Source organism: Pristiophorus japonicus, unplaced genomic scaffold (genome assembly GCF_044704955.1).
Source record: "Pristiophorus japonicus isolate sPriJap1 unplaced genomic scaffold, sPriJap1.hap1 HAP1_SCAFFOLD_317, whole genome shotgun sequence".
Taxonomy (NCBI): Eukaryota; Metazoa; Chordata; class Chondrichthyes; family Pristiophoridae; genus Pristiophorus; species Pristiophorus japonicus.
Genome location: NW_027252966.1, coordinates 414,985 through 429,991, shown reverse-complemented (window position 1 = coordinate 429,991; position 15,007 = coordinate 414,985). Strand labels below are relative to the sequence as shown.

The window sequence follows — 15,007 nt, the reverse complement described above, 5'->3', positions numbered from 1 at the left end:
ACGTTAAAGGGGCTATATAAATGCAATTTGTTCCACTCAAGCCTCATCATCAGTTTCAGCTGTGGCTGAATGGTGAGCGCACTCGTCACTGAGTCAGAAGGTTCTGGGTTCAAATCCCACTCCAGAGACAAGAGTGCAAAAATCTAGGCCGACACTCCAGTGCGGTACTGAGGGAGCGCCGCACTGTTGAAGGAGCAGTACCGAGGGAGGGCCGCACTGGCGGAGGAACAGTACCGAGGGAGCGCTGCACTGTCGGACGGGCAGTACTGAGGGAGCGCCGCACTGTCGGAGGGGCAGTACTGAGGGAGGGCCGCACTGGCGGAGGAACAGTACCGAGGGAGCGCTGTACTGACGGACGGGCAGTACTGAGGGAGCGCTGCACTGTCGGAGGAACAGTACCGAGGGAGCGCTGCACTGTCGGACGGGCAGTACTGAGGGAGCCCCGCACTGTTGGAGGGGCAGTACTGAGGGAGCGCCGCACTGTCGGAGGTGCTGTTGTTCAGATGAGAGGTTAAATTGAGGCCCATCTGCTCTCTCAGGTGGACATCCCACTGGAATATTCAAAGAAGAGCAGGGAAGTTTGACCTTGGGCCAATATTTATCCCTTAACGAACGTCACTAAAGCAGATTATCTGGGTCATTATCACATTGCTGTGTGTGGGAGCCTGCTGTGCACAAATTGGCTGCCGCGTTTCCTACATTACTACAACAACTTTTATTTATATAGTGCCTTTAATGTAGTAAAACGTCCCAAGGTGCTTCACAGCCGTGTAAAAGATAAAAGAGATAAATTTGACACCGAGCCACCTAAGAAGAAATTGCAGCAGATGATGAAAAGATTGGTTAAAGAGGTGGGTTTTAAAGAGCATTTTAATGGAGGAAAGAGGTAGAGAGGTTTAGGCAGGGAGTTCCAGAGCTTGGGGCCCGAGAAGCTGAAGGCACGGCCACCGATGGTTGAACAATTATAATCAGAGATGCTCAAGGGCAGAATTTGAGGAGGGCAGACATCTGATGGGGGTGTGCGGCTGGAAGTTAGAGAGAGGGCAGGGCGAGGTCATGGAGGGATTTGTAAACCAGGATGAGAATGGGTGTAAAAGATCCCATGGCACTATTTGGAAGAAGAGCAGGGGAGTTCTCCCCGATGTCCTGGGGCCAATATTTATCCCTCAATCAACATCACTAAAACAGATGATCGGGTCATTATCACATCGCTGTGTGTGGGAGCTTGCTGTGCGCAAATTGGCGTTTCCCACATTACAACAGCGACTACACTCCAAAAGTACTTCATTGGCTGTAAAGCGCTTTAGGACCCCCTGAAGTGGGGAAAGGCGCTATATAAATGCAAGTTGTTGCAGTCAAGCAGCAGACAAGAGGCAAGGTGCAGCCCAGTGCAGGGCTGATTGGGCAGTGAGCGCGGGCGGGCCCCGTCCCCTGTGTTTAGGCTGGTGGATTTATTGGTTGGCGGGAGCAGAGAGTGAGGCGGGCGGTTCCCGGATCTGAGCTCAGGCCCGCACTGCGCATGCTCCGGCAGGCCCGCACTGCGCATGCTCCGGCAGGCCGGCCCCGCTTCAGGTTAGCCCGGGTCCTGGCCTCCCCCCTCACTGCTCCAGTCCCTCTCCCTCCCTCCACCCCATCTCTCCCCTCACTCCCTCCCCTCCCCCTCTCTCTCTCTCTCTCCCTCCCCTCCCCCTCTCTCTCTCTCTCTCACTCCCTCCCCTCCCCCTCTCTCTCTCTCTCTCCCCCCCCTCACTCCCTCCCCTCCCCCTCTCTCTCTCTCTCTCCCCCCCTCTCTCTCTCCCCCCCTCTCTCTCTCCCCCCTCTCTCTCCCTCCCCCCTCTCTCTCTCCCTCCCCCCTCTCTCTCCCTCCTCTCTCTCTCTCTCCCTCCCCTCCCCCTCTCTCTCTCTCTCCCCCCCTCACTCCCTCCCCTCCTCTCTCTCTCTCTCCCTCCCCTCCCTCTCTCTCTCCCTCCCCTCCCTCTCTCTCTCCCTCCCCTCCCTCTCTCTCCCTCCCCTCCCCCTCTCTCTCTCCCTCCCCTCCCTCTCTCTCTCCCTCCCCTCCCTCTCTCTCCCTCCCTTCCCTCTCTCTCTCTCTCCCTCTCTCTCTCCCTCTCTCTCTCCTTCCCCTCCCTCTCTCTCTCCCTCCCCTCCCTCTCTCTCTCCCCTCCCTCTCTCTCTCTCCCCTCCCTCTCTCTCTCTCCCCCTCTCTCTCCCCTCCCCCTCCCTCTCTCTCCCCTCCCCTCCCCCCTCTCCCCCTCCCTCCTCCTCTCTCCCCTCCCCTCTCTCTCTCCCTCCCCTCCCCTCTCTCTCCCCTCCCCTCTCTCTCCCTCTCTCCCCCTCCCCTCCCCTCTCTCTCCCCATGTTACCCACACACTCTCCAGCAGGGGTGAGAGGTGGAGATTGTGGGATCTCTGTTCTCTCTCTCTCCTTCCCTCTACCCTCCTCTCTGCTCTGTGTGGCTCAGTCCCACAGCAAGTGATGAATTTAACCCAAGCTTTGCAATGAGGGGAAATGCACAGCAAATCTAGATGTGTAATGAAGTGACAAAAGCAGAGAGAGAGAGAGAAGGGGGAGGAGGGAGAGAGAGAGAGAAGGGGGAGGAGAGATAGAGAGAAGGGGGAGGAGGGAGGGAGAGAGAGAGGAGGAGGAGGAGGAGGAGGAGAGAGAGGAGGAGGAGGAGGGGGAGAGAGATGAGGGGGGAGCGAGCAGGACAAGGGGGAGCAAGGGATGGGGGTGGGGGGAGAGAGAAATGTATTACCTTTGTTAATGCTGTGTGTACAAAGCAAATAGAATCCTGGTTAAACCTGTGTGTACCAGGGCTCCCCTCCAGCTCAGTTAGCAGTGCTGTTTGGATAAGAGGTTAAACCGAGGCCCCGTCTGCTCTGGAAGGCACTGTATCAATGCGAGTCTTCCTATTAGCGGGAGGAACAGACATGTCTCTGCAACACTTGGGGTGATGGTGAGGGGGTGGGAAACGGCCCAGTCACTAACCCTTGGTCACTGTCCTGCTTGCTGTGGGACATCAGCACTGCACTGGGAGTGTCGGCCTGGAGTGGGACTTGAACCCACAACCAGCCTGAAAGCAGGAAAGGGATACTGAGGGAATGTTCAGCCATGATCTTATTGAATGGCGGTGCAGGCTCGAAGGGCCGAATGGCCTACTCCTGCACCTATTTTCCGTGTTTCTGACCCAGGCGAGAGAGAGTGCTGACCACTGACCACAGCCACTAGCCACACAAATACAGACTCATTGTATTTAAGCAGGAATGTCTCGAGCTTTGTGCAGCCGCTTTATTTGGTTTTCAATGCCTTTTCTTTTTGTCTTGAAGCAGGATAAGAACATCTGTTGACATCCGTTGGGTTGCGTTTGAAGTTTCCTCTCGGTTATCCAACGTCGCCGTGTGACCATGAGTGTTGCTTTAAAAATTCGGACACAGCCAGTGGCCGCACCCGCCATATTGGGTGACCCTTACTCGGTTTTTGTCATCAAAGAGGGCTACGCCTACACGGGCCAAGACGGCAACACCAGAGCCGATGGCTCCATCACCCTGGTTAAAGGTCCGCGGGTGGTGATGGTGGACACCGGGAACCCTTGGGACAGGGAGGTAATACTGCAGAGCCTGGCGAGACATGGCCTCGAGCCCAAGGACGTCTCCTTCGTGGTCTGCACCCACGGCCACTCCGACCACGTGGGCAACCTCAACCTGTTCCCCGACGCCACCTTCATCGTGTCCTACGACATCTGCAGGGGGGACATCTACCTGAGCCATGACTTCCGCGCCGGCCTGCCGTTCACCATCGACGAGCACCTCGAGGTCTTCGCCACCCCCGGCCACTGCGGCAGTGACGTCAGCGTCCTGGTGCGGGGCACGGAGCAGGGCACGGTGGTGGTGTGCGGGGACCTGTTTGAACGAGAGGGCGATGACGGCAGCTGGCAGCAACTGAGCGAGGACCCCCAGCTCCAGGCGCAGCACAGAGAGAAGGTGCAGGCCTTGGCTGACGTGATTGTTCCTGGGCATGGGCCACCCTTCAGAGTAATAAAGGAGTACCAGCCTGTTCTGTGAAGCGACTGATTCCTGCGTCTTTATACCCCGCCGCTTTTATCTTTGACTGCGACTGCCGCACTGTCGGAGGGGCAGTACTGAGGGAGCGCCGCACTGTCGGAGGGGCAGTACTGAGGGAGCCCCGCACTGTCTGAGGGAGCGCCGCACTGTCGGAGGGGCAGTACTGAGGGAGCGCCGCACTGTCGGAGGGGCAGTACTGAGGGAGCGCCGCACTGTCGGAGGGGCAGTACTGAGGGAGCGCCGCACTGTCGGAGGGGCAGTACTGAGGGAGCGCCGCACTGTCGGAGGGGCAGTACTGAGGGAGTGCCGCACTGTCGGAGGGGCAGTACTGAGGGAGTGCCGCACTGCCGGAGGGGCGGTACTGAGGGAGTGCCGCACTGTCGGAGGGGCAGTACTGAGGGAGTGCCGCACTGTCGGAGGGGCGGTACTGAGGGAGCGCCGCATTGTCGGAGGGGCAGTGCTGAGGGAGCCCCGCACTGTCGGAGGGGCAGTACTGAGGGAGTTATACTGCGAATATGTGGCCGGAAGCTCATTATTTCAGGATGACACCAAGGTATGACGTCTCGTCTCGTCTCGTTTGGCTCTCCATTCGCCGGCCTCCTGAGATGCCGAGTGGGGAAAATGAGGTCCCTCCCGCAGCAGATCGCAGTGGGCAGGTCGATGTGATGTGTTCCGCGGTCTGCGACTCATGGCCACAGTCGCACTTCGGGTCCTCCCTCATCGTCCACTTGTGGAGCGGAAGGCCACATTGTCCATGGCCTGTGCGGATTGGGTCGGTCGCTGCCCACTGTCTCCGAGGGAGGGAGGGCGAGGCCTGGCACCCCTGCTGCTGGGTCAGTGATGAGGGGGCACCCCACAATCCCGTCCGTCTGGATAGCGGGTCGATACCAGCTTTTTAACAATTCGTTCACGGGATGTGGGCGTCGCTGGCAAGGCCGGCATTTATTGCCCCTTGAGAAGGTGGTGGTGAGCCGCCTTCTTGAACCGCTGCAGTCCGTGTTACTCCCACTTTGTCGGAGCGGTTTGGTATAACTGAGGGGCCATTCCAGAGGGTCATTTAAGGGTCAACCACATTGCTGTGGGTCTGGAGTCACCTATAGGCCACCTATAGGGTAAGGGTGGCAGATTTCCTTCCCTAAAGGGGCATTAGTGACCCAGATGGGTTTTTACGACAATCCGATAGTTTCATGCTCACCATCGCTGATACTGGCTTTTTATTCCAGATTTGTTTAATTAACTGAATTTAAATTCCCCAGTGGCCGCGGTGGGATTTGAACTCACGTCTCTGGATCATTTGTCTCGGTCTCTGGATTACTGGTCCAGTAACACCACCACTATGTTACCGATCGCGATAACTAGGGACTGCTGTTTCCCAGAATGGCCGGAGGGTTTGTCAAGTCTGCGAATGGGAAGGTCAGTGTTGCTTACGGTTATTGGCAGCATGTCCAGTGGTGGGAAAATTATTGGAAAAAATCCTGAAAGACAGGATAAATCTGCATTTGGAAAGGAACGGATTAATTAGGGACAGTCAGCACGGATTTGTTAAGGGAAGATCATGTTTGACTAACCTGATTGAACTTTTTGAGGAGGTAACCAGGAGGGTCGATGAGGGTAGTGCGTACGATGTAGTATATAGACTTTAGCAAAGCTTTTGATAAGGTCCCACGTGGTAGACTGGTCACGAAGGTTGAAGCCCATGGGATGCAGGGCAAAGTGTCAAGTTGGATCCAAAATTGGTTTGGAGGTAGGAAGCAAAGGGTAATGGTTGATGGATGTTTCTGTGACTTGAAGGATGTTTCCAGTGGGGTTCCGCAGGGCTCAGTACTGGGTCCCTTGCTTTTTGTGGTATATATCAACGATTTAGATTTGAATATAGGGAGTATGATTAAGAAGTTTGCAGATGACACTATCAACCACACAGCCAATTTTAATGAAGAGGAAAGTCATGGGCTGCAGGAGGATATCAATCTACTGGTCAGGTGGGCAGAGCAGTGGCAAATGGAATTTAATTCAGAGAAGTGTGAGGTGATGCACTTTGGGAAGGCTAATAAGGAAAGGGTGAACACATTAAGCGGTAGACCATTTAATAGTGTAGATAAACAAAGGGACCTTGGAGTGCTTGTCCACAGATCCCTGAAAGTAGCAGGCCAGGTGGATAAGGTGGTTAAGAAGGCATACGGAATGCTTGCCTTTATTGGCTGAGGCTTAGAATATAAGAGCAGGGAGGTTATGCTTAAATTGTATAATACTTTGGTTAGGCCACAGCTGGAGTACTGCGTGCAGTTCAGGTCGCCGTATTATAGGAAGGACGTGATTGCACTAGAGAGGGTGGAGAGGAGATTTACTAGGATGCTGCCTGGAATGGAGAATCTTAGTTATGAGGACAGATTGGATAGGCTGGGTTTGTTCTCATTGGAACAGAGGAGGTTGAGAGGAGACCTCATTGAGGTGTACAAAATATTGAGGGGCCTGGACATAGTGGATAGTAAGGGCCTATTTCCATTGGTGGAAGGGTCTATTACGAGGGGGCATAGTTTTAAGGTGGTTGGTTGGAAGGTTTAGAGAGGATTTGAGGGTGGCTTCTTTACGCAGAGGGTTGTGGGGATCTGGAACTCGCTGCCTGGAAGAGTGGTGGATGCAGAAACCCTCACCACTTTTAAGAGATGGTTGGATGGGCACTTAACGTGCAGTAACCTGCAGGGTTACAGACCTAGAGCTGGTAATTGGGATTAGACTGGATGACCTTTTGTTGGACGGCGCAGATATAATGGTAAGTACTGCAGGGAATAGAATACGGCCAGGGTGATCTCCTGGACTAGTGTCGATCGCCTGGATGGGTCGGAGAGGAATTTTCCCAGATTTGATTTTCCCTAAATTGGCCTGGGTTTTTATCTGGTTTTGGCCTCTCCCAGGACATCACGTGGTTCCGGTTGGGGTGGAGTGTAGAATGTTTCAGTATAAGGGGTGTCGCAGTTATGTGAGGCGGGCTGGTTGGGCTGGGTGCTCTTTACCTTTCCGTCATTGTTCATAGGTTTATATGTAACCTTCAGGGCTGCTGACCGAGGGCCGTGCGGCTCTTTGTCGGCCGGCGCGGACACGATGGGCCGGAATGGCCTCCTGCGCTGTAAATTTCGATGTTTCTATGATCAGTGTGTGGCTCTGCAGCACCATGAGGCCGAATGGCCCTGAACAACAGGCCCTTTTGGGATGGGGGCCCTCTTTCAAAGACTAGTCAGTAACAATGGACTGGAACATTGACTCGTTCACAACACAAAGTGAGTAAGGGTGGCAGTGTGAGCTGGGTGGCAGTGTGAGCTGCGAGGAGGATGCTATGAGGCTGCAGAGTGACTTGGATAGGTTAGGTGAGTGGGCAAATGCATGGCAGATGAAGTATAATGTGGATAAATGTGAGGTTATCCACTTTGGTGGAAACAGAGAGACAGACTATTATCTGAATGGTGACATTAGGAAAAGGGGAGGTGCAACGAGACCTGGGTGTCATGGTACATCAGTCATTGAAGGTTGGCATGCAGGTACAGCAGGCGGTTAAAAAAGCAAATGGCATGTTGGCCTTCATAGCGAGGGGATTTGAGTACAGGGGCAGGGAGGTGTTGCTACAATTGTACAGGGCCTTGGTGAGGCCACACCTGGAGTATTGTGTACAGTTTTGGTCTCCTAACTTGAGGAAGGACATTCTTGCTATTGAGGGAGTGCAGCGAAGGTTCACCAGACTGATTCCCGGGATGGTGGGATTGACATATCAAGAAAGACTGGATCAACTAGGCTTGTATTTACTGGAGTTCAGAAGAATGAGAGGGGACCTCATAGAAACGTTTAAAATTCTGACGGGTTCAGACAGGTTAGATGCAGGAAGAATGTTCCCAATGTTGGGGAAGTCCAGAACCAGGGGTCACAGTTTAAGGGTAAGGGGTAAGCCATTTAGGACCGAGATGAGGAGAAACTCCTTCACCCAGAGAGTGGTGAACCTGTGGAATTCTCTACCACAGAAAGTTGTTGAGGCCAATTCACTAAATATATTCAAAAAGGAGTTAGATGTAGTCCTTACTACTAGGGGGATCAAGGGGTATGGCGAGAAAGCAGGAATGGGGTACTGAAGTTGCATGTTCAGCCATGAACTCATTGAATGGCGGTGCAGGCTAGAAGGGCCGAATGGCCTACTCCTGCACCTATTTTCTATGTTTCTATGAAAGACTTGCATTTGTATAGTGCCTTTCACAACCACCAGACATCTCAAAGCACTTTACAGCCAGTGAAATACTTTTTGGAGTGTAGGCACTGTTGTAATGTGGGAAACGCGGCAGCCAACTTGTTCACAGCAAGCTCCCACAAACAGCAATGTGATAATGACCAGATAATCTTTTTTTTTGTTATTTTGATTGAGGGATAAATATTGGCCAGGACACCGAGTATAACTCCCCTGCTCTCTTTCGAAATAGTACCATGGGATCTTTATCATTCACTTGAGAGAGCAGACGGGGCCTCGGTTTAATGTCTCATCCAATAGATGGCACCTCCAACAGTGCGGCGCCTCTCAGTACTGCCCCTCCGACAGTGCGGCGCTCCCTCAGTACTGCCCCTCCGACAGTGCGGCGCTCCCTCAGTACTGCCCCTCCGACAGTGCGGCACTCCCTCAGCACTGCCCCTCCGACAGTGCGGCGCTCCCTCAGTACTGCCCCTCCGACAGTGCGGCGCTCCCTCAGTACTGCCCCTCCGACAGTGCGGCACTCCCTCAGTACTGCCCCTCCGACAGTGCGGGGCTCCTTCAGTACTGCCCCTCCGACAGTGCGGGGCTCCTTCAGCACTGCCCCTCCGACAGTGCGGCGCTCCCTCAGTACTGCCCCTCCGATAGTGCGGCACTCCCTCAGCACTGCCCCTCCGACAGTGCGGCGCTCCCTCAGTACTGCCCCTCCGACAGTGCGGCGCTCCCTCAGTAATGCCCCTCCGACAGTGCGGGGCTCCTTCAGCACTGCCCCTCCGACAGTGCGGCGCTCCCTCAGTACTGCCCCTCCGACAGTGCGGCGCTCCCTCAGTACTGCCCCTCCGACAGTGCGGCGCTCCCTCAGTACTGCCCCTCTGACAGTGCGGCACTCCCTCAGTACTGTATTGCCTACATGACACTGAGAACAGTGGTTGGTAAGATGTAGAATCCATTCGTTGTTGATCGATGACAGGAAATACGGTTTTGTACCAGTGTCAGTTCGTACCGAGTGTATGGGGACCGCTGCAGACTTTAATAAATCTGTAACTTATGCAAATAAGACCTTTTTTTAAATAGCAAACTTCAATACAACTCCGGGAGGGTGACGGGTCTATGATTCAGTCTGTACACAGAGAGAGGATTTTGGAACTGACAACCGATGACCTTGAGGAACAGAAATAAATATAAAATCTCAGACAATCGCACGATCGTGTTGCAAAATTCAGTGACTAATGGCCTGAGTACATGAGCCCAATAAATGTTATCACATCTGGAACAAACCGTTTATGACATTGTGATAATTCCTTTACGTATTTATGCAGAACTTCCTTATTTTTTCACCACCTTGCCTTTTTGAAGTGTTTTCAACTTTCTCCCCTCCTCCTGAAGGTGCTGACCCCTCGGTGCTGACCCTGTGTGGGTGCTGGGTGCTGACACTGTGTGGGTGCTGGGTGCTGACCCTGTGTGTGGGTGCTGGGTGCTGACCCTGTGTGTGGGTGCTGAGTGCTGACCCTGTGTGTGGGTGCTGGGTGCTGACCCTGTGTGTGGGTGCTGGGTGCTGACCCTGTGTGGGTGCTGGGTGCTGACCCGGTGTGTGGGTGCTGACCCGGTGTGTGGGTGCTGATACTGTGTGGGTGCTGACCCGGTGTGTGGGTGCTGGGTGCTGACCCTGTGTGTGGGTGCTGGGTGCTGACCCTGTGTGTGGGTGCTGGGTGCTGACCCGGTGTGGGTGCTGGGTGCTGACCCGGTGTGTGGGTGCTGACATTGTGTGGGTGCTGGGTGCTGACCCTGTGTGTGGGTGCTGGGTGCTGACCCGGTGTGTGGGTGCTGGGTGCTGACCCTGTGTGTGGGTGCTGGGTGCTGACCCGGTGTGTGGGTGCTGACCCGGTGTGTGGGTGCTGGGTGCTGACCCTGTGTATGGGTGCTGGGTGCTGACCCTGTGTGGGTGCTGGGTGCTGACCCTGTGTGTGGGTGCTGGGTGCTGACCCTGTGTGTGGGAGCTGAGTGCTGACTTGTGTGTGGGTGCTGAGTGCTGACCCTGTGTGTGGGTGCTGGGTGCTGATCCGGTGTGTGGGTGCTGGGTGCTGACCCGGTGTGGGTGATGGGTGCTGACCCTGTGTGTGGGTGCTGAGTGCTGACCCTGTGTGTGGGTGCTGAGTGCTGACCCTGTGTGTGGGTGCTGGGTGCTGACCCGGTGTGTGGGTGCTGACACTGTGTGGGTGCTGACCCGGTGTGTGGATGCTGGGTGCTGACCCGGTGTGTGGGTGCTGACACTGTGTGGGTGCTGACCCGGTGTGTGGGTGCTGGGTGCTGACCGGTGTGGGTGCTGGGTGCTGACCCTGTGTGTGGGTGCTGGGTGCTGACCCTGTGTGTGGGTGCTGAGTGCTGACCCTGTGTGTGGGTGCTGAGTGCTGACCCTGTGTGGGTGCTGAGTGCTGACCCTGTGTGTGGGTGCTGGGTGCTGACCCTGTGTGGGTGCTGGGTGCTGACCGGTGTGGGCGCTGGGTGCTGACCGGTATGAGATATGTCCTCACTGAAGGCTGGGAAACATTCCCTGGTGTTGACGATGATTCTGACCCACTGGCGATAGATGGAATGATAAGAATGATAAGCTCAGGATTGCCACGAAGAGCAAAGTTTGTTGAGGTTTAACACTGGACTCATGCATTACTGTGCACGGTGCATCCCAGCAAACAATATGGAGCAACTTCGTTTGCGTAACCCACTTTGATAACAAATGTAATGTTGTGGTATATAGTAATCAGGAACTAAGTACTGTGTGTATAAAATCTATTCTTAGTCCATGACATTTAGAAAAAATTATCTCATTACAAGATTATAGCATGTAAATCTCTGAAGTGATCAGTGTCTGTGGTTGAGAACAAGTGGGAAAAAACCCGACAGAGCCTTAAGATGGATTTCTTGACCTGCCACTGCCCTCACTCAAATAATTAAAAAGACTTGGATTTATATAGCGCCTTTCACGACCACCAGACGTCCCACAGCGCTTTACAGCCAATGAAGTACTTTTTGGAGTGTGGTCACTGTTGTAATGTGGGAAACGCAGCAGCCAATTTGCACACAGCAAGCTCCCACAAACAGCCATGTGATCTTGGCTGGATAATCTGTTTTATTTTGTTATGTTGATTGAGGGATAAATATTGGCCCCAGGACACCGGGGATAACTCCCCTACTCTTTGAAATAATGCCATGGGATCTTTTACGCCCACTTGAGAGCAGACGGGGCCTCGGTTTAACGTCTCATCCGAAAGATGGCACCTCCGACAGTGCGGCGCTCCCTCAACACTGTGTTAGTGTCAGCCTGGATTTGTTTTTGTGCTCAAGACCCTGGAATGGGAGTTGAACCCACAACTTCTGACTCAAAGGTGAGAGAAAGTGCTACCCACTCATCAGAGGCAGTCCCTTGAAGCGAGGATGACTTGCTTCCACGCCAAAAAGGGATGAAGGACCTAATATTCCGGATCCTGAACTACATCCTGAAGGGTGGAAGATGCCTGTGGATGGATTGTTTTAACGTGGGGTGACCGTTGTACACCAGCCACCACACGGGCTTGACAGAGCGAGGTCTTGGTCCAGTGGCAAGGGTTAACCAGGACGACTGGAGACCAGCTCTGCTGCACGGACCCAGTGAGCTCACATATCGCAGTGTGGGCTGGTCCCGTGCTGCCCCTGGGCCCTCGCCTCTCCCGGGCCCCGGTCACATCCCTCCACAGTCTCTCGCCACTCCTGCTGTACCTGCCCACGCTCCAATCACTGACCTGGCCCACTGGGCCACAGCTGACAAACCAAACTATGGCTTCGAAGTAATTCATTTCTAATGATTGGCTTTTTGAAATGTTTGAATTTATTAATAAAAAAATCCCCCACGTTTTAAACAGTGAGAGAACCCAGACGGACGGGCAGTCAACGACTGTTTGGGCCGAATGGCCTGTTTCTGTGTCGTATATCCGATGTAACAGAGAGCAGCTGCTGTTGTGCCGATAAAGTTATGGAGGGCCTGACAGCTGACACTAGTCCTGTCTTCGCACCATGACCACACATAGCAAGCGTCTGGAGTGGCCAACCTGTCTGTTTGCTTCCTCTCATCCAGGGACATGATGATGCCACGTTGAATAGTACAGCACAGAAGAAGGCCATTCGGCCCCTTGAGCCTGCCCCGCTCTTTCGAAGAGCAGCCCAGTTAGTCCTACCCTCCCCCACTCTTTCCCCGTAGCCCTGCAGTTATTTCTCCTTCACGTACTTTCCGATTCCCTTTTGAAGGCTGCTATTGAATCTGTATCCAGGCAGTGCGTTCCAAACTCTAACCACTCACTGCATGAGAAATGTTTTCCCTCAAGTCGTCTCCGGTCCTCACCTTAAATCTGTGCCCCCGGGTTATCGACCCTTCTGCCCTGTCACCAGACACCTCGACACAAACGGAAGAACCTGGGAACTCGGTGGGTAAGTGGCCCAACACCACACGGTGTGGCGGGAACAGGCAGAACGGGCGTGAAGGTGGCAAATTCATTTCCACGTAGGTAAGTGTGAGGTGGGGCATATTGGTAGGAATAAGGAGGTCGTATACTCCTGGGATAATAACAGTCTAAATGGGATAGAGGAGCAAATGGATCCAGGGATACACATTCACAAATCACTACAAATAGCAATGCAGGTTCACAAGGCCATAAAAAATGGCCAAGCACTGGGGTTCATTTCGAGAGAATAGAACTGAGCAGCAGGGAAGTTATGTGGGAGTTGTACACAACCTTGGTTGGGCCACACTTGGAGCACTGTGCACAGTTCTGGTCTCCATATTACAAAAAGGATACAGAGACACTGGAGAAGTTGCAAAAAAGATGTTAACACTGTAAGAGAGGGTGCAGAGGAGATTAGCTCGAATGTTACCAGGGAGGAGGGAATTCAATTACCTGGAGAAGCTGGGATTGTTCTCCTCGGAGCAGAGAAGGTTAAGGGGAGATTTGATCGAGGTGTTCAAAATAATGGGGGGTTTTGATAGTCAATAAGGCGAAACTGTTCTCGGGGCAGGAGGGTCAGTTACCAGAGGGACACAGATTGACAATAATTGGCGATGGAACCAGAGGGGGAGATGAGGAAATATTTTTCTTTACGCAGCGAGTTGTTGTGATCAGGAACGCGCTGCCTGAAAGGGCGGTGGGAGCAGATTCAATAGTAACTTTCAAACCGGGAATTGGATAAATACTGTAAAACAATTGCAGTACGACAGGGAAAGATCGGGGGGGAGTGGGACTGATTGGATAGCCATTTCTAAGAGCCGGCTCAGGCTCGACAGGCCGGATGGCCTTCGGTGCTATAGCATTCTATGATCCGGGGTAACACATGAAGAATGGCCACTTGGGAGGCATACCAGAAGCGAGATAGCTTGGGGAAAACGCCCGGTATATATCACGTTTAGTACGCCACCCATTTTGAATGTCTCCTTTGCACTGTGCTATGTCGGCAGATTCTGTTACTACAAGTACCAGTCATCAGTTTTCATAACCATTTTGGAGCTGTGGTGTAAAGGTTGTACAGCCGACATGATCGGATTATTAATACAATTTATTGAGTGTTTCACTATGGATCGTGTCAGCTGTGGCTCAGTGGGCAACACCCTCGCCTCTGAGTCAGAAGGTTGTGGGTTCAAGTCCCAATTCAGGGACTTGAGCACAAGAATCTAGGCTGACACTCCAGTACACTACTGAGGGAGCGCCGCACTGTCGGAGGGGCCGTCTGCTCTCTCAGGTGGATGTAAAAGATCCCACGGCACTATTTCGAAGAAGAGCAGGGGAGTTCTCCCTGGTGTCCTGGCAAATATTTATTCCTCAATCAACATCACTAAAACAGATGATCTGGTCATTATCATATTGCTGTGTGTGGGAGCTTGCTGTGCACAAATTGGTTGCCGCGTTTCCCACATTACAACAGTGACTACACTCCAAAAGTATTTCATTGGCTGTAAAGCGCTTTGAGATGTCCAGTGGTGGTGAAAGGCACTATATAAATGCAAGTCTTTATTTTTGCGACCACCAGGGCTTGAGCATACTTCAATACAACACTCGGGGAGCGGGGGGGGGGGGGGGGACAGGTTTGCTTCTGGGAGGGGAGGGGAGGGGAGCGAAATTGCTGCCAGCAGCTCCAACTTTAATACCAGGTGAATTCCCCACTCAGGCCCGTTTAAATTATGATCTCATCCGATGCTCGGCGTCCATGCATATGTAAACACATCATCACAGGCAGTCCCTCGCAATCGAGGAAGACTTGCTTTCACTCTTAGCATGAGTCCTTAGGCAGCTGAACAGTCCAATACGGGAACCACAGTCCCTGTCACAGGTGGGACAGACAGTGGTTGAGGGAAGGGGAGGGTGGGACAGGTTTGCCGCACGCTCCTTCCGCTGCCTGCGCTTGGTTTCTGCACGCTCTCGGCGATGAGACTCGAGGTGCTCAGCGCCCTCCCGGATGCACTTCCTCCACTTAGGGCGGACTGGTCTTTGGCCAGGGACTCCCAGGTGTCAGTGGGGATGTTGCACTTTATCAGGTAGGCTTTGAGGGTGACCTTGTAACGTTTCCTCTGCCCACCTTTGGCTCGTTTGCCGTGAAGGAGTTCCGAGTAGAGCGCTTGCTTTGGGAGTCTTGTATCTGGCAGCGGACAATGTGGCCCTGCCCAGCGGAGCTGGTTGAGTGTGGTCAGTGCTTCGATGCTGGGGAT

The 15,007-nt window shown here is 53.6% G+C and overlaps 1 protein-coding gene across 3 annotated transcripts in view; it reads left to right on the top strand.

Moving 5' to 3' along the window:
* The first annotated feature begins 1,495 nt into the window (after positions 1–1,495).
* LOC139249527 (metallo-beta-lactamase domain-containing protein 1-like) overlaps positions 1,496–15,007 on the top strand; it is a 33,965-nt gene continuing 20,453 nt past the window's right edge. For 2 of the 3 annotated variants that reach the window (XM_070872453.1, XM_070872451.1), the window contains exons 1-2: positions 1,538–1,572; positions 3,330–3,980. In XM_070872453.1, the coding sequence (XP_070728554.1) occupies positions 3,405–3,980 (576 nt within the window). In that variant the 5' untranslated portion in view covers positions 1,538–1,572; positions 3,330–3,404. Of the gene's footprint in view, positions 1,573–3,326; positions 3,981–15,007 lie in introns of all 3 variants that reach the window. The other variant, XM_070872452.1, reaches the window with a different exon arrangement.